Source organism: Ciconia boyciana, chromosome 18, assembly GCF_034638445.1.
Source record: "Ciconia boyciana chromosome 18, ASM3463844v1, whole genome shotgun sequence".
In the NCBI taxonomy this organism is placed as follows: Eukaryota; Metazoa; Chordata; class Aves; order Ciconiiformes; family Ciconiidae; genus Ciconia; species Ciconia boyciana.
Window position 1 is genome coordinate 5,002,983 of NC_132951.1, and position 27,904 is coordinate 5,030,886.

The 27,904-nt window shown below is 55.9% G+C and overlaps 1 protein-coding gene across 1 annotated transcript in view; it reads left to right on the forward strand.

The window, feature by feature from the left end:
* The first annotated feature begins 822 nt into the window (after nt 1-822).
* Nucleotides 823-27,904, forward strand: part of RALGDS (ral guanine nucleotide dissociation stimulator) — a 63,134-nt gene continuing 36,052 nt past the window's right edge. Inside the window, exon 1 of the mRNA XM_072883376.1 lies at nt 823-1,020. Within this exon, the coding sequence (XP_072739477.1) occupies nt 1,000-1,020 (21 nt within the window). The 5' untranslated portion in view covers nt 823-999. The remainder of the gene's footprint in view (nt 1,021-27,904) is intronic.

Genomic DNA, 27,904 nt, shown 5'->3' on the forward strand with positions numbered 1-27,904 from the left:
ACTCTGCAATGACACATGTCATCGGCCTCATAAGTATAAACGATGGGTACTGGAGCCCTTCACATGCAGCCTCTCTGTTTCCAGGGCAACCCCACTCGCTCAGCCTCCGCTGTCTCACCAGCTCACGCTCCACCACACCGACTGCGCACCGAAATCTCCAGCAGCTTTTTCCCCGGGTCCCTCCGTGCCCCCGTTTCGGGCGGTGGGTTGAGCAGAGATGAGGCAGCCGGGGGTGGATGTTTGTGCGCTGGCGGCGCAGTCCCGATGCGGCAGGGTGCCGGGTCGCCTCGTTAGAGGTGTCTTGCTGGGGACAGCTTGGCAGCAGTGCGCGCAGGGGGATCTCGCCCAGCAAATGACCCCTTTCTCTGCCCCGAAGCTCTCCTATTTATAGCTCGCACAGCACCGCTTGTGCCAAAACCCTCCAAACCGCCGCGCGCTCCCTGGCGAGGCCCGCAAGGTGCTTTCCCACGGGTCCCGCTCCCCCCGCGGCACCCACAGCACCCACCTCCTCGGGGGAGGGGGAGGCACCCAAACAGAGGTGGGGTGCCCAGGGCAGCAGGCAGAGGCTGCATCCGGGGGGGTGCCCGTCGGTACCCCGCGGGCAGGTGCCTCCGTGTCCGCCCGCGGGGGCAGCCGTGCCCCCTGGGGCGCGGGCGCCCACGGGTGCGGGCGCCCCTGTTCCCCCGCTGCAGCCGTGCACCCACCGCAGCCGCTCGCCCGGGGCCGCGGGCGGCCAGGCCGGGCGGAGCCGGGCGCGGCCCCCTCCCTCCCGCCGGCGGCGCGCCCGCCCCCGCCCCGCGCGGTGCCGCCCCGCGCTCCGCTCTGCCGGCCGCGCTCCGCGCTGGCGGCGGCTCCCCGGGGGCGGCGGGGCCCCATGGCCGGCGCGGCGCGCCCCCGGCCGCCGGGCAGCGCGGAGGGGCGGTGAGCCCGGCCCCGCGGAGCCCCGGAGCGGGGGCCAGCGGCTCTCCCTGCGCGGCCGGCGGAGGCTATGCGCGGGGCATGATGATGATCGACACTCAGGTGAGTTGCGCGCTTCACCCGTCGGCTTTGTCTCCCCCCCGGCACTTTCACGGTGCCCCCGGGCTCCGGCGCGCGGCTGCGGGGGCGGCCGGGCTCCGTCCCCTTCAGCACCGCGGCTAGAGCGGGCTCAGGGCGGCACACGCGTGTCCGCGACGGGTGACTAATGCGTGTGCGGTGCCAGGGAGCGGGCGGGCTCTGTCGGCGGTTTCCTGGGGGTCTGTAGCTGCAGGTGCCTGTCCCTTGCTGCCTGCTGGTGCAGGGGGACGCTGTACGTGCCAGCAGTCCAGACCTCCGGTCTGCAGCGTGAGCTTTGGCAGAGGAGAAACGGCAGCCTTTGCCGGGGGGGGAAATCTTTTTTTTTTTTTTTTGCTTTCTATCTGTGTAATGGGTAAGTGCAGCCAGTGAAAGTGGGGATGAAGGACTGGGAACGAAAGCAAGACAGTTTGGGACAGGGTCTAGCTGCCAGTGCGGTGCTGCAGCCCTTGCTGAGCTGTGTGGCTGCTGGCAGGCTGCGAAGCTGCTGCGTTGCTGTGCCAGCAAGCCAGGGCTGCAGCTCCCCAGGCAGCGCTTAGGCCAAGTGGCACCAGGAGGTCCCTTGTCTCTGCCTGGTGTGTTTATGAGGCTAAATGAAGCTAAATTGAGCTGGGGTGGACAAAAGCTCTACACTCACAAACCCACTGGTACTTTCGGGGCAGGGGAGGATGAAGCAATGGCATGAAATTTAGGGGTCTCATCAGAATGTGGCTCTCTGCTGATGCTCCTCTGACTTTATACTTTCTATTCCCCTTCTCATGTTCTCCTCCAGACCCCAACCCTGGGAAGGGAAGGGGGTCTGTGCTGCTGCCCTTGTGGGGGTGGTGGGAAGGTAAGTGGGCAGCGATGACTCTTGGTAGCCCAAGAATGAATAAAGGGAAGGGCTGATGGTGTGATGGAAAAGTGGGCTGGGATCCATTTTTGGACTGGAAAATGTGCATACCAGAGCCGCCTCCTGCACCCAGTGGGTCCATTTGGTCTGGGCCTCATTTGCCTTGATCCAGCCCTATAAACGAAAGCTAAATTAGCTCTGTTGGGGGTAAGTGTGTGAGGCAGGAGCTAGTGGCAGCATGCATGCGTGCTGGATTGTGGCACGTCTCTTTGGAAAAGGGGATTGGCAACCAAAATACCGGGGTTTGGGTCCTGACCCTGCCAAGGGTCAAGAACAAGAGTACTCTGTCACCATGGCTGTGGACTGGGGAGAATAATCTCGCTGGAAGATCCAGAAAATTGTAGGTGTAAAGCTGTCTAGAAAAAGACGTCCAGAGCTCAGTCTCCCTTCCATGTTGGGGAATGCACGTTGCATTCCTATGGAGCACTTTGTATTAAGGTCTCAACTTTAGCCTTCCTGTCACTTTTTATACTTACCCCCATTTTATATATGGGTAAACTGAGGCACGTAGAGGTATTTGTTACAAGCCTAGGATCCTGCATGGTGGGTGGTATGGTGGAGAGCACAGGCTAGAAGTCTTGATTCCTCCTGCATGTCCTGCTTGAAGAGGATGAGCCACTTTGCTGTTTAAGGGGTGCAATTCATCGAAGTCCCGTCATTCGTGACTACCAGTTAAGAGGAATTTCCAGCTGCACCCGCAGCCGCACCCTGCCAGTTCTTACGGCTGTACAGCTACATTTTTCATGCCTCATAAATGTTTCTCTCCCTGGTTGCTAAGGGAAAGACCCACACAAACAACTGGGAAAACTGAGTGCTGCAAAGTAAATAAGCTGAGCAAACAAGGAGATTTTTTTTCATCTCTGATCTAGTTGCTGCAGGTGTGTTGTTCAGGATGTCACGACATGTGAAAGCAAAGGTTCATGTGCAAGGGTGAATTTCAGCCTTTAAAACTGAAACCTGAATGTGAGCTGGGTCAGAAGGTGGCTTCTACCCTGAACCAAGCTCCCGGAGCTGCAGACTTGTCCCCTCTCTCCCTTACTGGCTGTTTGGGCTGGAGAAGAGAGCAGATGGCGGACAAGCAGTCTTGGGGCTGGCTGAGGGCAGGACGCAGAGAGCCTGAGTGCAAGCAAGCAAGGCTGGAGCTGAATTTGTTTCTGTGTCTCTCTCTGTCATCTGCTCTGAGGCAGAGAAGGGAGCTGTGTCTGAAGTGACTCCAATGGCTAGGAGTTAACTCTCGGTGGTGCTCTGCTGCGGGTAGGGGGGTGAGCTGGCAACAAGTGACAGCAAGCGAGAGTCCAGCTGGCAGCAGGGTCTGGGAGGAAGCGGGTGGAGAGATGCAAAGTCCCTCCTCAGCGTGGTTCAGCTGCTCCATCTGGAGCTCCCACTCATGCATGTGTGTATGTGCCTGCAGATAGGGCTGATCAGACGTGAACAGAGGATGCAGCGACTGCTGCAGGCTCCAGAGTAAATCTCTGGTCTGGGATACTGTAACGATTGATTTGACGTCCTGTAGCTCAGTGCAGTTTATGTTCTTTGGGGTCAGTTTGCTTTGAGATGACTCTTTATGTGAGGAAAGGAGGGGCTTTTCAGGACTCTGTTTATTCTGGGCATCTTTGGGATTGTGTTTTTCAGTTCCTCGCAGTGTTTTTCACTGTGCCATCCCTTATACGGTCCCTGGCTGCTGGACCTTGAGAAGCAGGGGTAATCTTAAAAGCAATCTGCACTATCCATCAACGCTGGTTTTGCTTCTGATACCTTTCCCATTGCTATAGCAACACATGTCTCACAGAGGATGCCAGCATGCTTTCCAGGCGGTGCATGCAGAGAAACTGCTTCACCTGCCACCAAACTGCAATCGCTTGTGGAGCAGGGGTGCCTCACTGGCAACTACCCACAGCTGCTGGGGCTGGAGGTGCAGAAAACTGCTCTTAGCTCCCTCAGGCTGACCCTGCTCTCCCAGGTGTCCCCACTACCTGGAGTTTCCCTGGGATATCAGGGTGACAGAGTACACGTGGGAGTGCATGGTATCTAGTGCCAGAATCTGGGATTTCTCTCCAAAGGAGAAGCTCGGGATGGTGTCAGCTAAGGCTCAGTTGGTGTTAAGGGCTGTTTGCCTTTTTCCCCCCTCCCCTTGCCTGTAGAGAGGCTGGAAGATGTGCTTCACCCGCAGGGTGCTGTTGGAGGAAAAGGGTTGTTTGCCTGCTTTTGCCAAGTGAGCTTGCTTCTTCCTCCATCTCCTTCACACATTGCAGTCACTAAAAGGGCTCTGGGACACACTCTTGTTCTGCTCTGCCTCCCCATCCTGCTGTCCTTGGCTCTTTCTTGCAAACCAGAGCCTGTCCCCCACCGTACAGCAGCGGGTGGCCATCAGGACTGCTGTAGGGTTGCCTTCCCGCTGCAGTGATGCTTGCTGCTGCCTCCGTGCCTGGCGTGGTGCTGGTTGGGGATGCTTTTTGCATGCTGTTGTGATCGGTTTGAGCTGTGTAAGCCTGTGAATGTCTTGTGTGGGCAGGCCACGGGCTGTCCGGCTGCTCGGGGCCGAGTGGGGCTGTGCAGCAGATGGCACTGTTGTTTTCCCTATGAGTTATTGGCTTGGGTTTTGCCTTCATCAGTGCTGAGAAGGGTCAGTGGTGATGGGAGCCGGGACATGGCAGGCGCCTGGCTCTCTGGAAAGCGGCGGGCACACCAACCTGGGCTCCTCTGCGGGGAGCAGATCTTCTCGGCGGAGCTTGGTGTTTGCGTCTTATTCACCGAGGAAGAGCTGTGTTTGGCTTCTTGGTGATGAGTAATATGAGCCAGCTCCATCCTTGGAGACCTGAGATCCAATCCCAAAGCCACCGTAGGCCTGCTGTGAGACCTCAGCAAGGCCATGTCAATCACTGTGTCCCTCCTATGAAAAGAAAGCCCTGATCCACAGCTCCCTTTTGTGCTTGTTCCCACTGTCACCAGTCAACCCATCCCCCAGCTTTCCCTAGCGCTCCGTAAACAACAGGCAAACGCGTGACCTTTCCATCAGTAGTGGCTGGGAGAAGTGCCTTTGCTGCTTTCCAGGCTGCCACATCTGTGCTGTTAGTGTTGGTATAGTAGTATTTAAACACGTCCATGGGGCAGCATGGTTAAACGTGCTCTGTTGCTGCCCCAGTGGCTGGAGCAGTGCTGGGCGTTCAGGAGTGGCCGTGGCAGCTGCTGGCAGGCAGCTGTTTGGGTGCTGAGCTGTCTCCCAAATATCCAGTTTGCTCTGCCTGGGGTCAGCCCCCGGCTGCTGCGGGATCTCCTGGCAGCGGCAGAGCCTCCAGATGTTAGCAGGTTTCCCTGCTGGGACTGCCTGAGTCCAGCCTGCGTGACCCATAGTGAGGGTTCACCCATCTGTTTTCCTTGGGGATTTGCATTTTAAATGACTTGATTTCTTGGGGCCCTTTTGGCTCCCAAGTCACCCTGGGTGCGCCTGCGCGTTTGCTCTTGGCCCACTGCCCCTTGCCGCCTAGCGCTCTTGGAGCGGGCTCTCTGCGGGGTATCTCTGCGGATATTCGCTTTCTCCACTGATATTCCCCTACATTGCAAGTTTTGGCCGTGGGTCAAAGACAATGTTTGTAGACATGAGCTGACGTCAAAGGCGGCTTGGTGGTGGCGTGCCAGGGGATCACAGAGTTCCCGCTCCCTCGAGGCCCAGGAGCACAGCGGAAGTTCATCCTCTGCAAAGATTGATTTACAGCCCCCTGGTGCTCCTTGGTTCGCTTGAGCTGTGCTCCAGCGTGGCCCCACAGGCTCCTGCCCTCCTGCGCTTGGGGCTGCTGAACTTCATCTGCTCCTTGGAGTAGGTGTAGCTGCAATACAGTGTCCTTCCCCACCCTGCCTGGAGAAACATTTCAAAGACGGGGGAAGGAAGGAAAGAGGCAGGGCAAGGGGGCTGGGGGGGGAAGGAAGGCATGCAGCAGTGCCCTGATGGGTCACTCGCCTGCTGCAGCTCAGAGAGGGTGGAGAAGCCCTTCCTTGGTCTGTCCTGTTTCTGCGTAGGATCTGGAGAAAATCAGAGGCTTTAGATGTGGTGCCAGAGCTCTGGGATGTCACGGCATCCCAGATAAGGCTCCACACTGCCCTGTAGGGTCTAAAAAAGAAAGGGAGGAGGGGGGAGAGAAAATGAGTGGAGTGTGGTGTAGATATTGACTGCTGTAGGCTGACCAACGCTGTTAGGAGGGATCATTTGTGTGACTGGAGAAGCACTCCTGGCATTATCAGAGGAGAGGATGTGCAGCTGGGGTGCAGGTTGCTGGCACAGCCTAGAGGCAATGCTCTGCCCGGGATTCACGATGTGGCCATGTGAACCTCCCTGAAGGCACGTGCTGGCTGATATTACCATGAAAGCTGTGTCTGGCTTGCACCCTCACGGGTTTCTCAGGACATCCGCTGTTCCTTTTTATCTTTCCTCCTCCATACGGTCCCAATCTGTTTCCCACTCCCTTGCTATAAACGCCCTGCCTGGCCTGAAGGCAGGAAGCAAACACTGCGAAGGCCATGTTCAGCGCCAAAGGAGCCTGCTGGCTCCATGCAGGCCGTCGGCACGGGATGGGGAGGTTGGGGTCATTTCACAGGGCAGCCCGTAGGCCCCTTTGAAATCTTTGGCAGCCACCCTGCCCTGCTCTTTTGGCCCCACTGCCTCCCTCTCGCAGCGGATTTCTCACTGTGTGTTTCCTGCCCATCCTGCTCGGTGCTGTGTCCCATGCGGTCTCGGCACTTCGCCTCCCTGGGAAGGAGACGCCACCGGCGTGAAAAACAGCGACAGGCGGCTGGGGTGGCACGGCGAGGTCCAGGGCAGGCGGAAGCACCCTGGTCAGGGTGGCTGCTGCTGTGTGCCCTGCTCTGAATTACGGGGAACAGGAATACAGCCAGCCCTTGGCTGCTTTCTAGCCCCTCTCCAAGGAGGCTGGGCAGCCCCAAGGGGAGGGCCAGCGGTCAGGTCTGCTGGGAGGGGATGGAGAAGTCTTCCCGTGGCAGTGGTGGTCGAGGCGTGCAAAAGCATTGGCTGTGCAGACCTGGAAAACCACTGCTGCCTGAGCTGTGGGGTGTCTGCAGGGCAGATCTGGTGGGTGCACACCGGGAGAGGGCAGCTGGTCCAGGGCAGGAGCAGCTGAGGGATGTGGCTGAGCTCTGCCTGCGTGGAGGCCGAGGAGCAGGGCAGTGTCCTTTCTTCAAGTGGCTTTTTCTCCGGGAAAAGTCCCACATTAGCTGCCTCGTGCCCGGAAGACCAAGGGGAGTACAGGTCTCCTCCTCGTACAAATGCTCAGGGCTCGCGGTTGCTTAAGGGACCTGTTTTGCTTGGCAGAGGTTGAAAGTCCCAGCAGGCTTCAAGCCCTCCCGTTCAGCATTTCCATGGTGACAGGCAGGCGCTTCTGGTGGCTGTGCTGTCCTTGGTGGCACCAAAATAACGAGGCTGGTGCAAGCGCTGTGCCTCGGTGCGGTGGGTTTGCAAGCCAGAGCCTGTGGCCCTGCAGCCTTGTCCCAGTATGGGGGAATTGGACATGCTCCTTCCCCAGTGCTCATGGAGGGCAGTTTATTTTGCCCCCAGTGGGATAAGCACTAAAAGGAGGAAGGGTTTTGTTTAGGAGAGCTGTGCCTGGCCTCCTGCTCCGTCACTGCACGTGGCACTGATGGTGTCCCCTGACAAAGAGCCTGTCCTGTGCCTCTGCATTCATAACCCATCGTGGAAAATATTAGGCCTGGCAATTTGCAATGCTGTGTGAATAACTAATTAAAGGGAAGGGAAGGGGAGATGACTGATAAATGCTTCCACAGTCTGGGGAAGGTGCATTTCTGCTGGTGGAAAGGCATTTATCTCCCTCCTGCTGCAGCACAGACCCTCCTCCTCAGGCTAACTGCTGCAGATATCCTGACCATGCCATTTGGAGGGGATCTGGACCTGAAGGGCTTTTAGTCAGACAAGGCATCAGCCAGGCATCTTGTATCTTGCGCCGTGGCACAGCCCCTCCTGCGGTACTTGGTGGGAGGTCTGGCTACAGTACCCACGGCTGCTCCGGCCTCCATCCTAGCATGTGGCTCAGCAGTGTTTCCTTGGAGCTCGCTGGGGCGTGGAGGCTTCTCGCCCTTGTACGGAAATGCAGTGTGGCTCTGGGGTACCTGGGGCTGGGTGGGAAATTGGGATTTTACATCTTCTGCAAGCTTGATTATTTTTTTTTTCCCCCTCCCCCCCACACTGGCTGTTGTTGCAAACTAGGGGGGAGGGATGCAATCTTGAAACGTTTTGCAAATAGAAGTATTCTGAAATATATCCTTTCTCCTTAGGAAGTGGCAATGAAATTCACATTCTTCCATGAAATGTTTCTGTATTTTGGCCAAAGCAGTCCATCTTTTGCTGGGAAACATCTATAAGTACTACCAGAGTGATGATAATTAGGAAGAGATTGAAGTGCAATTATCTTTGTCAGTATTTCAGGGGCCAAGTCCTGCTAGTTCGCACATGTGGGCACCATTTTCCTGTGCAAGGCCTCCTAGCTTGTTTGCACTCTGGCCAGTGACCTGCAGCCGAAGCACATGTTTCTTGGTTGGATCCAACATGTTTTTGTGGGGGCCACCACCAACACTGCACCTGCCACTGCGGGTGTTGCAGCCTCGCTTTTGGGGAATTCACCCAGCACCTAATCGGAGCTGGGCGCTGCGCTGGGTGGCTCTAACTGCTTATACAACTCCCCTTTGCACTGTTCCCAGTGCTGCTTGAAAGGGTGTTTAGTTAATAGGATTATAAAGCTTTCCTGTCGTTAGGCAACAGAAATCAATGGTGGGCCTCCAGGGCTGAGTTTCATCCAATTTACAACGCAGTCACTAGACCCGGCTGTGCTGGGTGTGCGGTGAGGGATGGGTACGGTGCTGGAGGGAGGACAGACCACCTCCTGCCCTGTGTGCCACTCCAGCGGGGCCTCCTGCAAATGCGGAGGATGCTCTCTGCCTGCCGGCACCGGCCGCGTGTTTCTCTGGCTGCAAGGGTCCTCGTTGGTGCAGTGCCTGGGACCATGCGGGCAGTCAGGATGCTGACGCAGCCCCGTGGCACTGCCTGCATGTCCCAAAGCGCTGGCTGGTGTTCCCTAGCTCCCGTGGCTGGTGCGGGAAACCCAGGCATTTTCCCTTTCTCCAGCCAAAAGTGGAGGCTTGGACTAAAAGCTGTGAGCAGGCATCGCTCTGCAATGCCTGAGGGGGCTTCGCCCTCCTCTCTGCTGTAAGAAAGCACCTGGAGACAGCAGGTTGGTAGGATGGCTCGTTAATCTGTGCAATGCCAAGTGAGCGCACAACTTGCCATCCCCAAAATGCAGCGGGCTCCCAGCCCCCGAGGGGCTGCAGAGCTGGCAGGGGATGGGGCCGGGGGGGTGCAGCCCCCTCCGTGGCAGGCTGCACATCTCTGCTGCACGGGGGCCAGGCCTGGGAAAGCTGGGATCCAGCCACAGCCCTCGGGGAGGTCAGGGAAGGGCCTCTCTGCTCTCTGGACTGTGTCCACGGAAGCTGGCAGCCTTGGGGTTTGGTCAGTCCCGCCCTGCCGTGTCCTCGACCCCCTCGCCCTCCTGCAAGGGGGGTCCAGGCTGAAATGCCTCTCCCTCTCTGACCCGGGGCCATGCCTCTTGGGAGAGGTCTGCAGAAGGCATTGGCTCCCCTTGCAGCCGAGCAAGCAATGTCAAGCCCTTCACTGTCGTAACGGGAGGGTGGGGAGCAGCTGAACGGGACTCCTGAAAGAAACTCCCAGGAAAGTCAACCTCCTTCAGGAATCTGGCCGTGCAACAAGCCTTTCCCATCCCCCTGGCTAACACAAGCTGGCAGAGAAGGGACTGCACATGGTGGAAACTTCTTTAAACCCCCTAGCCTGCAAAGCAAGCGAGAAGGGGGAAGAATGGGAGAACCTTTGGCTTAGTGCGTAGGGCTGGAAACCTCTGAGCTGCCACAGCCGTGTCTCTTATCTCTCTGAGCCCACAGTTCATTGTCTGCCAAGTGACACAAAGCAGTGATGTGGATCTGCAGATAACCTCTTGGCCATGTGTTATGTAGGGTAAAGTATGCATGAGGAGCTGAGATGGTTTTAGACTCCACAGCATGGCGTCCTGCAGGCGAGATCGGGCTCCAGGGGTGGGGGGACAAGAACCTCCTCCTTTGGTTTTGTTTAAGCTTCAGCTAAGCCCTGAAAATATGCTGAAGGGAAAAACCCTGCCCAGTGCTGGAGGCTCGGCCAAATGGGTGAATTAGTGGATGCTCTGTCTCTGGCGAGTGCTCCAGGTACCGATGCTATACATCACATCTGTGTGCCCCCTGTTTGCATGCAGGCCTGGATGCATGCAGACGTGTGCCCGGAGAGATGCCCTGGCCTTGCTGCCAGCCTGGTCTCTCACCGTAGACAGCTGCTGCTCTGGCCTGGTGGGCAGGTGGAATAAACCTTTGCAGAGAAATTATAATAGGTAACAGCAGGGATTGTCATGGCTTGCCAGTACCCTCAGCTCTCCGTTTCCCCCAGCACCTTTCTCTTCTCCAGCGAAGATTTTGTTTGCAGCAGGAAGCGCCTGGTTGTGCTGCTGGGCCGGCGTGGGGACAGCTGAGCTCTGCTGTGCCTGCCTGAGTCCCAGCGAGACGGCTGGCTGCGCTGCCAGGTCATGGTCTGGAGCTGGCCCTAGAGGAGCCAGGGTGTGATGACGTCTGGGAGCGTATTCTTGGTCCTGGTCTTTCTTAATGCTGGAGTGCTGTGGGCTCCCTGACGGGAAGATGTTCTGTGAGATGATGGGGCTTTTCCTCACGTTGGGAGCTGGCGGGGAACAGCTGTGATGAGCACGTGGCAGTTTGTGGCATCCTCCCACACTAGTACCTCTGCAGCCCCCAGCTCCTAAGCCTGCCGTGTATGCCCAGCCTGGGAAGTTGGGCACCCGTGCGTGAATACAGTCATCCCAGCAATATACGCCCAAAACACTTGCAGGCCTTGTGCCGGGGATTTCCCTGCCTGAGAGCTGCGTCCAGGTCACTCTGGCAGCACCGAGTGGCTGCACATGGGATGGGGAGACTGGGGGGATGTTGTTAAATGGGCTCAGTCTAGCAGAAAACTGGGATTAGTTTTGGGGTGAATGAGGAAGGGATGGTGGGGACAGCTACGAACTGCAGGGAGTTATATGGTGACTGTCCTCCTTGCCCTCCAGCGGCATGGTGGTACGGGGTGCTGATGCCACTTGGGGCAGGAGGGAGTGGGGAGCTGCTCCGTGACGTCTGCCCGGGGATGGGGTCCTTCCTCCACCTTCACAATGGCTGGTGGCATCGTGGCTAGAGCAGTGGGTACCCCTCCTTGAGCAGCTCTGCCCACCCTGGGCTCCCCAGCTGCGTGCACCTGGGGGCTGCTGCATTCGTGCCCCCAGCCTGGGCTCTGCCCCTCTCTCCAGGGGGAGGGCGGTTATGGAAACTCAATGAACTGTTGCCATGACAGCCTCGAGCTCGGCTCCCTCCCGATGCCGTACCCACCGTGACAGCTCAATATTACCAGCTCCCGTGGGACTGATTTCAAAGGGATAAAGTGCTTTCAGCACGGGACGAGGCAGCTGGATCGCAAGCAGCAGAGCCCTTTTGTCCTGCTGATGCAGGGAAACGGTCTCAGAAGCAGAAAGGAGGCGTGTGGGTACCTGACGGCCCCTTTCTTGTGGGGGAGAGGTGGTCCTCGGTCTCGTTTGCATCCTCTCGCAGCCCCATCAGCTGCACCTCTGGTCTCTGTTGCTGCAGTGACCGTCTCCATGGAGACCGGTCCAGCACAGCCACATCACTGGGACCACGGAGGGGGAGGCCATGGGGAAGCGTCCCCATCCCCTCCCCACGGGGACATGATGGCTCCCAGGATGCACTCTCAGCCCCCAGGGAAACGTGAAAATTGAAATCCCTCAAGTGGCAAATGTGTGGAGGAATCCCAAGAAAACTAATTGGTTTTCCCCCCCACTCCCCTTTAATGCTTGTTGGCTTTCACTTTGCATTGGTAATTGCTGCTCTGCACCTATTAAAAGGCCGTCTCGTGCTTTGCGCAGGCTTGATTGCAAATTAATTTTGCGTACGTATCTATTCTGGGGAGCACAGGAATTTATTCGGCTCAGGATGCTGAATGCCAGATGGGCTTTCCAGAGGCGTGAGGTGCGGCACAGGCTGTGGCCATTATCAGGAGTAACTTTGAGGGAACAAGGGCAGCTTCTGCAAATAAATGCCTAAAAACAAGGGTGCAGATACAAATCAATGGGATTTGTTCTTATAACTCATTTGGGACAAGCCAGATGGATTTCAAATGGGATATACAGAAGCACCCATGAGCTTAGATAGATTCTCACTGAGAAATAGGTATCCTACCTGCTCGTGGTCTCCTGGAAGTCCCACTAGGCATCCACCTTCATGTCTGCGCCTCTATCTGCCTCTCTAAATCTACCCGTAGGCTTTTTGTAAATGCCAGATTTCTTCAGAGGGATGCTATCAGGTTGGGATTTCTGTGTTTTTGAAAGCAGATTTCCTCTTTCTATTACTGATAAGTATGAAAGGGGAAGAGCTGTTGGGGTTTTCCATTTGCCTTTCACTCATCATGCTGCTTTGTTTCCTCTTTGCCTTTCTATCAGCCTCACACAGTGAAAATAAACCAGTCGGTTTTGTGTCATTTCTCTCAAGTACAGCGCTCTCGTGCATGTCCAGGATGCAGTGATGTTTGGGCTTCTGGACAATACATGGAGTTGCAATTTCCTTTGAAAAACAAACTCGCCATTGTTATTTCTGTGTAATTTCTTTAATTTTGTGGAAGTCTTTGATGCTTGACCGCATCAAGCATTGGAATCAGCCTTCCTTAGGTGGGCCTTTGTCCTTGTGAGTCATTTGGTATAAGGAATGACCAGCGTGGTGAGAGAGGTTGGTCACCGGTTCTTGAAGCATTCTGAATGTTTACACCGTTGCAACTATGCTGGATACTAAGATCCTCCTATGCATGAGTTTGTCACTGGAACCTGCATCCACCTATGCAGAGATTCAGTTGTGGTCCATCATGGTGTGCCCAAAACAATGTGCTTGCGGGGTAGCAGAGGCTGTTCAGACCTTAAGGAATGGATGCACTTCCCAGTGTGGGAGTTGGTCTCTCCCTGGGGCAGCAGTAGAGCAGTTGGGAGCAGGATGCATCCGGTGTAGGGATCACAGTTTATTTGCCCTGCAGTTGCTCTGTTCCTGCCAAGACTGTTACTGGAAAACAGTGTTTTTCCAGTAATGGTTGCTAAGCAGTGGGGTCTCATGATGGACTTTATCTGCTCAGCTGGATCGGCAGGAAACAATAAAGCTCCAGTGCAAAATGAAATGGGGAGGAATCAGTGGCTGTGCTGGGGCTTCCCTGTCTGCCAGAAGTGGCCGCTGGGGTAAGGTGATACCAGGGGGAGATTTCTCCTCCACCCCTTGCAGGGCTTCTCCATTCCTTGGGCTGGCACACGCTGCGTTGGGCTGCAGCAGTGAGTTAGTCCTGTGCTCGTGGGGATGGCGTTTCTGTTATTGATGCAGCGGTACGTTTAAGGTGCTCGGCTGCTGTTCCCGGAGGATCTGGGATCGTAGCATGGTTTCCACTCATGCCAGCCAGACTGGAGGAGGAGTAGGATGAGGCTGTCGTTCAGAAATCTGCGTAGGATTGTCCTGTCTGGGCTGGTTTGATGCTGGGGAGCCTTTGCCTTCTGCTGAAAATCTCCCAATGGGAAATTGTTGAAAACCACTTCACCGCTTTCTGTTGAAGGACCGTTACGTTCCCCAGTGACTTATGCAGGTGTCTGGGGAGACTGGTGGGTGGAACATGCATGAGCTGGCCCCTGGTGAGGAGGGGAAGATGCTGTCTCTGGAACTGTGCGAATGCCCGTGACATCTGGCTGGTTACCTTTGGCCAAAGCCTTCCATGCACAGCAGCTCTCATGTCCCGTCACCCCCGTCCACTGCGTCCCGTTGCTGTTGGTTTGAGACAGTTCTCCAGAGTGGCTGTTCTTTTGTCCAACCTCTTCTGCTGCTGCTGTGCTTGGCACCTCTCCTGGGACTCCGCACCTGTAGTTTTGCTTTCCTTTGCAGTCTGCCTGTGTGGTTTGTGACTTTTCCAGAAGGGTTATCCCTTTGGCATCTTTTCGGCTCCTGGTGGGAGGTTGCTGGGCTCAGGGGACCAGCAGAGCAGACTGAGCCCCTGCTAGAAGCATGTGCTCTGGGGTAGCAACCTCTGTTGTCTCTCCTTTGCTGCTACCGTGAGGTCTGGAGGAGACCCGCAGACCCAGGCACCAGCAGATGATGGGACTCCTACACCTCCACACCACCTCTGCAGAGACTCCTGTTCCCATGGGAAAGATTAGCTGCTGAGCAGGATAAGTGGGTTCCTGAGGATGGTAGCCCTTGGAGACTTTGGCACTTGAGTGTGAAATCTGTGTCCTTCTCAGGATGTTGGTGCAGTCACTTAGGCCCATTGGGAGGTGCAATCCTGGCTGGCCAAGCCCAGTTTGTTACTGTAAAGTTGTTATTGGAAAGCCGTGCTCTGCCGACCTGTTGTTGGGGGGAGGTGAGTAACTTGAGCTGGGGCTGAAGCACAGGTTTGAATCACCTTTCCTGGAACCAGAGCTGTGGGTACGGCCCGTGCTGGGGGCACATTTCATTGCTGGTGACGGCAGTGTGAAACGTGGGACTGTCCTCCATGGCAGTGCACGTTGTATTGAGTCACCAAGACATCACGTATGTAGAGAGGCAGTGACTGGCCATGCCAGGGTGTTTCCTGGGCTGTGGCACTACCTCTCTGCCATGAAAAGAGCCAGACAGTTGCCAAAATGCTGTCAGCCAGAAGCTGGGAGGTGGCCTTGGAAATATTGCTTTTTCTATGCGTTGTAGCTGTGATCTCCCATCTCTCCTCCCCTGACAGGCCATTCCTGGGGCTGCTGCAGTGCTGGCCTCTGCATCCTGTGCTGCTGCTCATCTCGGCCATGTGGTGGTTGAAACTTCTATCTAATTTCCAGTTAAAACTTATTTATGGTGGGTTTATCCCTATCTGGTCTTGTTCCAGGCTTCTCCATTAGCTCCCATTCGTGCAGCATGTAAGCACTGGTTTTCTCATCCTTGCATTTCTCCCGGGAACAACGGGCTGGACCCCACTCCAGTCCCACGCTCTGCCCCAGCGTGCTGGGAAGGTGCCCAGCTCTGACTGCGAGCAGCGCGAAGGGTCCATGTGTCTGTGAGACCCGTCCAACCCCAGCGTCTTGGCCGCCTCTGGCTCCTGTGTGGATGACTCAGCCCAGCCGGGGAGGCCAGGAGGCAGCGGGGCCGGCGCTGGCTGGGTGCTGAGCGGGGCTCGCCAAGCCCAGCTTACCTAACGCTGCAGGAATGCCCGGCTCAGCAGGGCTCCTCGGCACTGCTCTGAAACCCAGCCGTGCTGCAAGCCAGGCCTGTGGCCTCGGGCAGCAGCTGAGTTTGGGAAAGCCGGGACAGGGCTGCGCTGTCCCAGACCTTTGCCCTGCATGCAGCAAGGGGCAGCCCCAAAGTGGGACCCGCTGCTGCTGCAGTCATGGGAAACCACCCAAACTGCCTGCCTGGAGCAGGGTCTGCTCACCCTATTTATGTCATCCCTGCTGGGCCCAGCAAGAAGGGCAGCCGTAAGGACGTAAACGCCTGTTTGTCTGAGGACAATGGGGACTTTTTACTGACTTGGCCCCGACGTTTCGCCTGGCCCCTCTGTTGGGTACTTAGCTGGCCCCAGTGACTGCCCTTGCTGAGTGCGACTCAATGAACCCACCAAACTGCTGCTCTCCTCCACTGCTGCTCTCCCTGAAGAGATACACCCTGGGTGTTTCACCCAGTTATTAAGCCTGCTCTCTGCAGCAGATGAGGGTGAGAAGGTGGCCCATGGACTTGGCCCCAGGTTTACTCTTCTTTGTGAGAGCAATAATGTCTGTGCGGTATGTGTGTGCAGGTGGTGCACACGTTGCTCCATGTCTACTCTCTCATCCTACTGCTACTGTTGGTGCAAATTCTGCAGGAAGATGCTCTTTGTAGCAAAAACACCTCATTTTGTGCCATACTCCCTTTAGCAAAACTCTGTTTTGGAGTTCCAGGCACTCTCTGGTGGAAAAGGCAGCTGGTGCCTTGCTCACCTGGGCAAAACTTTCCACACAGAATTGACCTGCAAGCAAAATGATGGCCAATATTCACTGTCTTTTAGTGCCACGTGGCATTTTCAGTGCCATAAGGTTCCCAAGCACACTCTGGATGTGAATTATTTAAGCCTCGCTGTGGTCCTTGGAGTACCGGAAGGCATTGAGCTGAAACTGCCTCCGACAATGGAAAGCAGGGATGGAAGAAGAGAAGGAAAGAAAAGGGGAGGCTCCAGCTCAGATCATTCATGCTCTCTGTCTCACACCCTCTCATCCTTCCAGCTCTGCTTGTTTGCCTGCCACAACAGCCAGAGGGAAATGCTGTAGCTGCTGCAGACACAGCTTGATCATAATCGGAAAGCAACAGCAGGCAGGACCTGTTGTGTCTCTGAGACAATGCACGGGGTTTGCAAGTGCCATGCATGTAGATGAGGCTGAAAACCTCACACCAGTGCAAAGCAGCAGCCAGAGCCAGCACCGAGATTGCCCTGAAAGAAAGGAGAGGCTGGGGGAAGGCAGCGTGCCGTGGCATGATTGCAAAGGGCTGCTTCACCAACCTCGGGAACATCGCCGGCTACACACACACACACACGCACACAGGCGCACTTGCTCACACACGCGCGCACACAGCCTCTTGGTGCAGCTCCTCGCAGCTCTTTGATTTGCAAGGAAGGAAATAAGACCTCTTAGAGCAGCAGAAGCAGCAGCTGTTGGCAAGATGTGCTGACAAAATTGAGCAGGGAGAGATCTCCAATCTGTTTTGCTGCCTGGGCTGGACCTGCTCCTGGAAGAGGAGCGGCGGAGGAGAGAGAGAAGAATGAGCAGCCCCTCCATCCCCGGGAAGATGGAGGCAAAACCTTTGTTCAACGTGCAGAAGGCTCTGGTGCAGCCTGTGCAGATGTGCATGTTGGATATCCCCCTGAGCGTGCAGGATGATGATGTAAGTAGAAGGCAAGCGAGCCGCCAGCCCGTTTTCGGCTCCAGGGACGGGGTGGGTGTGCAAGGGGCAGAGAGGTGCTGTGACCCCACCCCGGCACTATCCGGGGGTGGTGAACTTCTGGCAAAGTTAAAGATGCCAAGAGCTGGCACCGCCTCCAGATGTGACTGTTTCCTCTCTGAAGTGGTGTATTTTGAGGCAGACCATGTCTTGCACTTGCCAAATCCAGGGCACCAAAATGAAAGGAGGAGTTTGGGAGGGAGGGGAAGCCTTTCTAGATGGAAAAAAGACTTGTGTTGTTGCTCAGTGCAAAAGGGAGTGTTTGCTGCGTGTGTCCTGGCTCTGCCACCCTGGGGCGGCTGGTGGGTGTGCAAACCTGGGAGGTAGTGATCGGCTGCAGAGCTCGACTCTGCCCTCACACCCCTTGGTGGCTGTCCTGCCCGGTCTTGCCGTCTGTGTGGGCATCGGTCCTGCCCTCTCGCTCTGCTGCTGTGCTGCAGCTGCAACCAAGTGCAGGATTTGGTCCACGATGCAAAAATTGGCGTTGGTTGCAGCATTGAGGCAGAGGTTTCCTGATGTGCTTGGGTCAGGGGATTCCTGGTGAGGGCTCCTCTTGTCACCTTAACTCTGCTCCTTGCAGAAATACACCACAAATCTGACTGTGCAAGAAGGGACCCTGTGATAAAGCTACTGGAGAACCCCAATTAGGGGCAGTGCTTTCCGGAGCTGGTGGGTGGTGAGCAGTCAGTGTCCTGCCTGTGTAAGGGTTTTGGGTGTGATCCAGGTGCTGTTAAAATTTGAGGCAAAACTTCCTTTGATTTTGGAGCAGGGAAAGCCCATGTTCTTGCTGTGTGTGTTCAGTGTTTCTGCTGTCACTGCGGGAGCCTTAAATCTGGATTTTCTTGATGGCAAACAATTGATATGTCATGATTAATGTTACCTTCTCTTCTACATTATGTGTGTGTTTAAAGAAGTGAAATGACAGTATAGAAGTGAGCTTCCTTCCCTTGGAGGAGGGAGGACTTTCCTGCAAGGTGATGTGTTGGATCTCAGCAGGGGCGGGAAGCCCCAGCCCCAGCTCAGCAGCCCGCAAGTGTGCCTGCAGGAACAGGGGACTTGGAGGGAGCCTTCTATATTTAGAAACACCCCAGGGCTTTGCCGGGATCTACTGTGTTGCTGCACTAATGAGGATACCTGTGACGGCCACTGCAGAGCTGACAGGGTGTGCCAGGGATGGGAAACGTGCCCCGAAAGCGCAGGTGCCTCCTGCAGCATGCGTGGGAAGGAGGGAGGGCAGCTGGGCGTTGGGAGGTGGCTGGCGCATGGGATGGAGCGGGTGCACCGGCGGCTGGATGCTTTATTCTCAGTTAGCTTGATTTTTAAGCAGCAGATTTGTCAAGGCTTACGCTACGCGATATCCATTCCTGCTCAGTAGTGCAATCTGGTGCTGGATTTCCCTGCGGCTCGTGGTGCAGCGGGGGGATCCTCAGGGTTTGCCCGACACAGGTGGAGGCTTCCCTCCCTGCAGAGGGGGAAGCCTGAGCTGGAGACCTGTGCTCACCTGGGCAGTGCCTGCGACGGGGCACGGGGGATGTCCTGGCCTGGGTTGCTAGGAAGTGACCTCTGCTTGCTAATCTTATCCCTGGTTTTATTGCAGAAAAGAAAAGTCATTTTCAAAGGGATTGTGCACTGTGTTAGAGGGGTTTTTGTTTGGTTGGTTGGGTTTTTAACAATTCCCACTAACCCTTTGGCGGCTGTTGGGGCACAGCCAGTCCCAGGAGCTGTGTCACGGTGAGGCACCGGTCTGTAATCTGGCACATCAGGGCGTCCCCAGCCCTCGGGTCATTGCCGGGGTGTTTGCTCCATTGTGCAGGACAGAAAGGGTTAGCGCTTTCCTGTGGAAACTCAAACTGCCATGAGAGCAGGCTGGGAGCGTGGTCTCCAGCACCCTTGTTTCCACTTAAATTGAGGCTCTGCATGTGCACCATGTGCGTTTCCCAGCCGTGATCACCTACCCCAGCTCAGGGCTCCGCTGGTGCTTTCATCCCCTGCCCTCTCCTGCACTGGGGCGAGCATTGGCTGGCAGCACCCGTGAGCAGGAGGCGGATTAGGGACTGCTCTGCCTCTCCGTGCTCTTGTACCGCTGCTTCAAGGCTGAGGATGCTTGCTCCGTTTTCCATTCCTGGAAAGTGGGGGTGTAGTGCCTCCCGCGCCCCTGGAGAGCTGGCACCTCCCTCTGCTGCAGAGCATGGGCCGGTGGGGAAATGCCAGCGGGGAAGTCCCGAGCGGTGTTTCTGTCTGTGGAGCGATGGGGAAACTCCTCTTTCACAGCTGAAAGATTCCGCCTAGCCAGGCAGGGTTTAGTGTCTCACATCCACCCGCGTGTGGGTACCTGCTCATCTTCCCGCCGTCGCTTCTGCCAGTCTGCGTGGGCATGACGGAGGGAGCCATGTTGGCATTTCCCCCTCTATTTCAGGACTTCCAGGCTCATGAATTGCCTTTCTTCTTGGAGATGGCACAAGCAGGCCAGGAAAAGTTTAAAAGCTGTGTTACATGGGGACCTTTGGATGCTGGCACCCAAAGGAAGCTCTAGTAAGAGGTGGGGGTCCAGAAATTGATTCAGCCAGGGAACACGCTAACAAGCGTCAAACCCTGCCTGCACCGCAGTGGGCTGGCCCTGGCCCAGCGCTGCCTTCCTGACCCATTGCAAGTGCCGGAGCGCTTGAGCAGATCTGCAGGAGGCAAGGATGGAAGAGGGTAAAACAAATCAACTTCATGGGAAGGGAGTCGGAGGTTTTCCCAGCACCGTGGGTCTCGGCTGCATCACCCACCTGCCCCGAGCCCCGCTGCTCTTTGCAAAGCTGCTCTGGGGTGGCAGGTACGTCACCACCGTTGAGTTGGCACTTTGCAGCCCTCCCTGCCCTTTGCAAAAGGAGCATCACACTCCATCAGCAAGCTCCCCTTCCCGAAACGCCCTGCCCTCCCCTCCCCATGGCTGGCACCAGTGCCGGAGGAGCAGTGCCATGTGCTGCCACGCGCTTGTGTGCCGTGCTCCACATCAAGAGTAAGTCACGCTCCCAGAGTGCTCAGAAACCTTTCTAATCAGGACTCTGTTTGGTTTTGTGGGGGAGGTGTCGGACGAGTATTTTCCATCCCCCTGAGGGGGACTTGCTGTGCAGGCTCCTGCGGCAGCAAAGGGACGGAGAGGCAGAGGAACCGGGATGTGACCACGAGGAATGGGGGTGTTGCAGGGGGAGGAGGAGGGTGCAGCGGCACTGGAGACCCAGGCAGGAGGTGTGGGGCAAAGCCGAAAGCCACGGGAACAGAGCCGTCCTTTGCTGCGCCCCTGATTCCCATTGGCACCTGCTTTGATGTGGCCACGGGAGCATCTGGTCACTGTCGTGTGTGCTCCCGCTGAGACCTGGAGCACCTGGGTTGCTGTCAGGTGTCTACTCTTCCCCCGGGGACGAATCCTGCTCTCTCTCTGGCCCAGATCTCCCATGCATGCCAGGCACAGTGTGGAAACAACCTCAGCTGAGCTCTTCTGCAGGATCCTGTCTGTCAGTCTCCATCGCCAGTTGGACCATAGCTGTGGGAAGGCCTGGCTTGAAAAATGGGCTTTCCTCATGCTGCAAATCCAGTTGTTGAACACACAACTGACCCCTTTCAGGCTGGGTTCCCAGGTGAGCAGGGCTTTGGCCTCAAAAATGAGCAAGGGAGCCAGGCAACACCTGGATTGGGGCACCCCACCAAGACATGAGCCCCCGGCTCAAGCCCGTTCCCCCAGGACGGCAGATCTGTTGGGTCAACATCATACTCCTGTTTTTCAGGAAAACTGCTCTGCCCCAGCGTGGAGCAGGGCTCCTTTGGGGAGCGTTTCACCAGCTGGCAGTAGACTGTTGGAGGCGATGGAGAGACTTGGGCTGCTCGTGCCCATGTTCACTGGGTGGTCAGCTGGAAAGGGAGCAACCCCCCCAGACCACCCCCAGCATGGTGGTTCGTGTCAGGCAGGGGAAGCTTTTGTCTCTGTCTCCCTTGCTAGCTTTCGATGGGGCTGTCTATCCCTCCCTTTCATAATTCAGCCGCAGCAGTTGCAAAATTTCCTAGGGTGCCTCTCTTGCTATTATGGGTAGGGATTTCCGAAGCTTTGCTAATAAAAGAGCAACAGTTTCTATATCTGGGAAATGGGGAAATCAATGAACAGACGGTTGCAAGTGATATAACGGCTTTTTGTGGCATCTCGGGCAGTTCCCTAATACGATGAAGCTTTATGGCACGCTGTTTTGTCAGCTTAATTGGCAATATCCGCTCCCCGCGAGTGGGAGCCTGCAGGGCTGGGAGGGACCAGTGAGCTGATGTCCCGCGGTGCTGGGATGCTGCTGCCCGGGCCCATCTCGCACAGTCCCAGTGCATCGCTCCTGCCCGGCGGGTCGGTCCGCTCATGGTTGTTCATCCCAGGGCATCCCAGGCTAATGCCATGCAGCTGACTCAGCCCTGTGTCACAGCAAAAATCACTGGGAAATACCCTTGTCGCAATGTCCAGTAAATGGCAAGCCAGAGGGGAGTGCAGCACAGCCTTTAGTGTCTTCCAGCACAGCTGTGTCTGAGTTGGACACTAAATGCAGCTCTACAGAGTGAGAAGAAAAGGGAAATGATCAGGTGAAATTCTCGGTGTCCTGCTTAGGCACTTGCATCCTCCGGAGCCTGTCCTGGCAGTCTCCCCCTCTTCACCTCCTTCCTTTCTCCTCTGTGATGTCCTAATAAGTGCAGTAGGTTTGACTTCAAAGTGGTTAGCAAACATTTTCCACTCCAGTGGGATAATTAGTTAAATTACATTTCACATGCTAATTTATTCCTCTAATATTATTTTTTTCCCAGCATACTGGAATATAGGAGAAGATAAAAGCTTAGTTTGACCTTAGAGCCAGGCTCAGAGGAGCTGGAGATGGAAACAAATGATTAGTTCCCAGGTTTGCTGTAGCATGGGCTTATTCCCTGCCGCATTTGAGATCTTGTTCAGTTGAGCTTTAAGTGTTTTGGCTGACTGCAACCTGGGTAGCTTGGGTGAAATGTTGTCCTCTGGCACACAGAAGAAAAACTTTCAGATCAGCAGTAATGAGCTACTAATTTCCAGCTTCGTTGTTCCTGTCCGCAGTACCGGTATCACCTTGGAGTGCTGCGTAAATGGCAACTAATTAATCCTTGCAGGAGTGAGTGGGAATGGTGTTATTTCCCACGCACCAAGGGGTGAAGGGATCTGCTTAGTGGGCACCAGAGCCAGCCTTGGGATTCAGTCTGGCACTCAATGGTTGCATCCCACTGTGGGATGACGGCCATCCTGTTTATGACACTGTAAAAGGGCTGGAAATGCACCTTCCTCGCAAGCTCGGAAGGCAGAATCCCCAAGGCTGGGAGGTAGATGCTTCCCCCGTGCTGGGTCAGTGGGGCTCAGCTCCTTCCCGGGGCTTGCTGTGGGGCACAGATGCAGTGGCCGCCTTTGGGTGATGGGGTGAGTTGGTGAGCGGGGTGGGTTGCACGGCGTGAAATCCTCCTGTCTCACTGGTGAATGCTTGCTGGCAGCTGAGCCCTGCCGGGCCTGAGACACTCGACATCTCCTGCAGCCCCAGCAGCATCCCTCTGCTCCCTCGGTGCAGCTCTGCCAGCCTGTGCACGTCGGGGGTGGAAAGGCTTTAACCGAGAGCCAAGCGGGGCCGGGGAGTTGGTGCTTGTGTCGATCACAGGTTGAAGCCATGCACCAAGTGTTGGGGTGAAGCGATAGCTGCAAACAGCCCCACAATGAATCAAACTCTGTCGTGTTTATATCAAAGGCTGTTTCTTTTCCACTGCCTGTGTATGGTAGATGTTATCGAGAGGGAGGGGCTGAAAATGAGCACTGGGACTGTTTCCTGACCACAGTTACAGTCAAAAACAACAAATCCCTCCATCCCTGCTCTTGGCCAAACTCTTCTTTTCCCTTGGGTGAATCATCACTTGGTTTCTTTGGAGAAAACTAGAAACTATGGAAGAAGTCTCCCAGGTTGAATTCTTGTCTGTAAGGGCAGAAATTCAGGAGTGCACTGTAAAGTCTTGGGATTTCTGGGTATTGCCCGGGCAAGGCTGAGGGCTGAGCCCATCCAATGCCTTGTGTGCATGTACGGGGCAGCTTGAAGCCTGTCCGTGGCTCCCGCAGTAGTGCTGTGGGGTGCTACCACAGCCCCCCGGGGCAGTGCGTGTAACCCCTCTGCCATGTCCATACCTCTGTGCTGGTTTTATCGGTCCTGGGGAGGGTATCTAACTACTGCCCCGTGAGCCGGCTAAACCCCCGTGAGCCGCAAATGTGAACCTGCGAGGCAATGAGCCATCTTGGATGCGCCTTTGGCTGGCTGATGGCAGAGGCAGTGTCTTTGCAAGTGGCTGTCCCAGGAGCTTTTAAGGTGGTGGCAGTCCCCGTTTCCAGCCCCTGGTGAGGCTGCAGAGGGGGAATGGTTGGTGTGATAAGCTGAGCGTTTACATTGGCTTAAAGGGAAGGAGAAGAGGGTCACCGATTGCTGCTACGCTTGGTTCGCTGGTACTAAAGTGTCCAGAGTCTTCACCTCCGCATGTGCCTGTGTTCATCGATTGAATAAACAAGTGAAATACAGCCATGGGAGTGCCAGGCCAGTAATATCAGGGTTACACTTTAAATAAGCAGTTAGCAGGGCTGTGTTCATGCAGCCAGGCAGACGAGGGTTGCCAAAGTGAAATGAAAACCCAGACCTCTGGAGCCTGAACCAGCATCTGACGCAGCTCCCTGGGGTACAGCCTGCCTCGGGGGCTCATCCTGCCCGAGGGTTTGTCATTACGGCCCAAACACGATCACCTCTGGGACGTCCCATTTGCAGACTTTGAGATACATGATACTCACCAAGCGTCTGTGCTTGGCCTGTGCGTAGCCGACAGGTCGGGCTTGGTCACACCAGTGGCATCTCTGGGCGTGTGCCGCAGCGCTGGGTGCTGGGCGCTCGCCGGCACTCCACCGCCGCAGGGGCAGGAGTCGCCCGACTGACTCTCGCTGCTGCTCCGATGGAGTTATTGGTGCAATTAAAGCAATGCTAATTCTCCGTGTATTGCCAGTGCAGAAGGAGCTGGCGTTTCCAGTAATTGTTCGATCGATCTGCTTTCAATATATTTTTATAAGTGGCCTGGCTGGATCAGTGCTTGCTAGCACTGGCTGTGGAGCAGAAACTGCAAAGAATATCAGGTAAAATACTGTGTGCCACATCCTCTACTGGTGTAAATCAAGGCAAACCCACCGATTTTGGTGGCATTACAGCCTATCTCTAGGTAAGGACATGAATTGATTTTCAAGGTGACATCCCAGAGTGTTTCTCCATTGCTTTGCTCTTGTTTCCCATCCTTTAGCACCAGCTTCTCTGTCTGAAATCTGAGGGCAATGTAAGAGCTTGCTCCTCTTGCAGCTTTTACTCTGTAGACTTGTATCCCTGAGAGGTACAGGCTCTGCCTCTTGCACTTTCCCTTTCTCAAGTGAAATGGGATCTCTTCTCTGTGCTTTTGGCTTTCTTGCTCTCTGCTCTCATTTTTCATCCTGATGATACCATGGGGACCCTCGAACTCAGCACAGCATTTTTTGTGGCTCGGGCACTGCCAAGAACGCACAGTCGGGTCCTGGTGCCCACGTGCTGCTGGCGGTAGTTGGCTCCATCCCTGCACCCCGGGGCCGGGCACCCCGATGAACGGCAGATCAGCAGCGGGCTACAGAGCAGCTGCCTCCTGACGGTTTGATTCAGTAAGGGCCCGTCAATACAATTTGCTGTCATCTGTCACTTTGCATCGGGGCTCAGAGCAGCGCCTGCAGAAGCAGCTGTCGTGGGATCATGCCGCAAGGGCTGCCAGTGCTGCTCGGTGCCCATGTGTGCTCAAATAAGGCAAATCTGGTTTACTGACTGGTTTGGCACATTACAGGCAATCAAAGGCGGGTTGCTCGGTGCCCGCTTGGGGTCTTTGCAAGAGCACAGGGGCTCTTTGGCCCTGGCTATCCTGCTCTCCCTAAGCAGAGATCACAAGTTGGTAAGTGTGGGTGTCTCCTGCCTGCCAGTGCAGCCCCATCCCTCCTCTGCACGGCTTCCCATGCCGCATCCTGCAGCGGGGCTGACCCAGGGACAAGGCTGTCATCGACACAGCCACTTGATTTGGAGTATGCCAGCTGCAAACACAGGGGAAACGGAGGTTTCACCCCATTCACAGCCACAAATGTGACAGCAGAGCGTGGATGTAGCCCTGGGCATCTCCCATCCAGGGACTCCATCAGAGCTGGCCCTATTTATTTACCCCATGTTTTGGCAGCAAACAGCGAGCCCTGGGGCCATGCAGCAGCTGAGACAGACGAGAGTGGCAATACTGAAGCAGAGGTGTGCCCTGCGTGTGCTTGACGCGCAATTAAATGCCTTGAGCTGGACCCTGCCTGCCTTCAGATGTGGCTGCTGCCGCAGACGCGGGTGGCACCGCTTCTTGCTGACATAAGCTCCACTCTTGTGGTCCGTGGTATCGCTGAAATGTCCTCATGTCGGCACACAGTCGCTGCACGGCTGCTCCTTGGCCAGCACCAACGTGCCTCGGGGCTCTCAGCACCTCTCCAAAGCCACACATGTCTTCAGTAGATCCCCTGACCCTCACTGTGCATTAGTGTCCCCGTATATAAGACAGCAATTTTCTTTTGTTTAAGCATTGCCAAGGACAGATAGGCACTGCTGCTGTATTCAGATAGGGATGAATTTAGCCATGTGAGCTTCAAATAATGCTAAGGAACTACCCTGCCAGGAGCCCTGTCCTGAAACAGCTTGATTTGGCCACTGTTCTGGCTATCGAGTGCCGTTTTGATGCAAATAGCATCTTTGGTTTCAGTGCAACATGCTTGCGAGGTGGTAAAACACTACAGCCCAAGTAACGGAGGACAGCCAGATCCAGCTCGGTGTTGGCTCTGTCTGTTGTGAACCTGGAGTGCTTTAATTGCATTGTTTAAGTATTAACATTGCTGAAAGGATTGGCTCCGTTTCGGCCCGAGGAGATGGCTCTCACCAGATTCTCCTGCCTGGCGACGGAGCTGTTTGCTCTGTCATATGACAAGGCTGTAATGTACAGGCCAGGCGGGCTGGTGGTTCAGTTTGGGCAGAACTTGTGATATTTGGTATTTTTAACTCCCGGCTCCTGGAGTCATGTGCATGGCATCACATATGCTGTCTGGAGAGGGGAGCACTTTGCTGGCACGGCAGCGTGCACTGTGATATTGTGGTCCATGGCTGAGGCTTTCAGGCATTACCTCCATGCAAATGCTGATTGTGAACAGTGTCTCGGGTGCTCGTCTTCCTCTGTGCCTCTATGGTAAGAAACTTCCTCTATCTTAAAGTGAAGTCTTGATGTTAGGAACCCCGAGGGCTGTTTACATCCAAAGGCTGATTTGTTGATCTGTCTTGTGTCATCTGATGTGCAGGCTCATGCAGGCATCTTCTCTGCCTTGTGTCCTCGCTCCTCTCCCGGCTTCTCTGGGGTCGTGCTGGGGTTGTCCCCGGGTGTGCTGGGGCTGTGGCAGCACTTGGCGGCTGGACACCTTGGGTCTTTGCTCCCTCTGGCAGCCCAGGAGTGGGGAATCCCTGATCCCGTCCTGCTGACAGCTGCCATCTGCATTTGTAGTTTGGGGCTGGATGCTGTGAGCTCCTGAGGGCAGCCGGCAGGATCCAGGCCCCTGACTTGGGGATGCTGAGGAGCTGTTTGGGATGAGCAGTGTGACGGTCTTGGTAATATCTGGCTCTGATGTTGGCGACAGGGAAACAAATGCAGAGCAACACCCCCAGTAGCGCTGGTGGCCCGAGACAAAGGAGCTTGGTCTCCTGCCTGCCAGGAAATAGCACCCAAAAAACCCACCTTAAAAATAACCCCTTCCTGCTCATCCTTTTCTTCTCCCTTTAGGCTCCTATGTGCATTGCGCTGAGAGTCTGGGGTTTTTCTTTCATCATAGTACCCTCCCCAGCACTTCTACTTCCCATGCTGGAAACTAAGTACAAATTAGAAACCGCAAATAAGCGAGGAAGGAGGGAAAATGCAGTTTGTAGTGCCAGACCCTGGGCTGACCAAGCAGAGCAGCTGGGAGGCACGTCTGGGGGCTCTGGGGAGATGTGCCGGGGACAGGGGGAGGCAGGATGGAGACAGCTGTTGCAGCAATGCAGGGGCTGGCAGCGTCGCGGTCGTGGGTCGGGGAGCCCCTGACCAGGGGGGTCCCGCCTGGGCAGCCCTGTGAGCTGGCTGGAGCCAGGAAATGGAGACTAATCCCTTCCCACCCTGCTGTGTTCGGAGCAAGAGGGAATCAAAAGCAGCTGAAAATCCCGGATTTCCCTTTCTATTTGGCGGAGGGATGAGGGAAACACAGCGCAGGAGACGGGCAAGCTACGGGGCACAGCTCCACCTTTTCCCACAGCACAGGGCTCGATGCCTCTGCACCTACGGCCCTTGCCCCTGGGGAGAACTGGCCCTGCCCATCCATCCCCAGATATTTTGGGCTCAGCACAAGGGAGGGCCCTGTCGCCAAGTGTCAGGGCCCTGGCTGCCGCTGACCATCCAGCCTGTCACATCATGGCACCAGACTCCATCCAAGACCCACAGCGAACCTCGATTTCCAGGGGCCCTCGATTGCTAAACGTACCCACCGCCCCGGCCCTCCTGCTGCGAGCCTGCTCTGGAAAAGAGCTTTGCAAAAGGCGGTGGACCTCCGCCGGGGCCCGGGGCGAGGATGGGGGGAAAGGGAAGCTCTCTGGGGGTTTGGCTTTTGCAAAAAGATGACTCAGTGCCTGCCCCGGCTGACGTTGCACCTGCGTGCCGCCGGGTTACGCACCCACATGT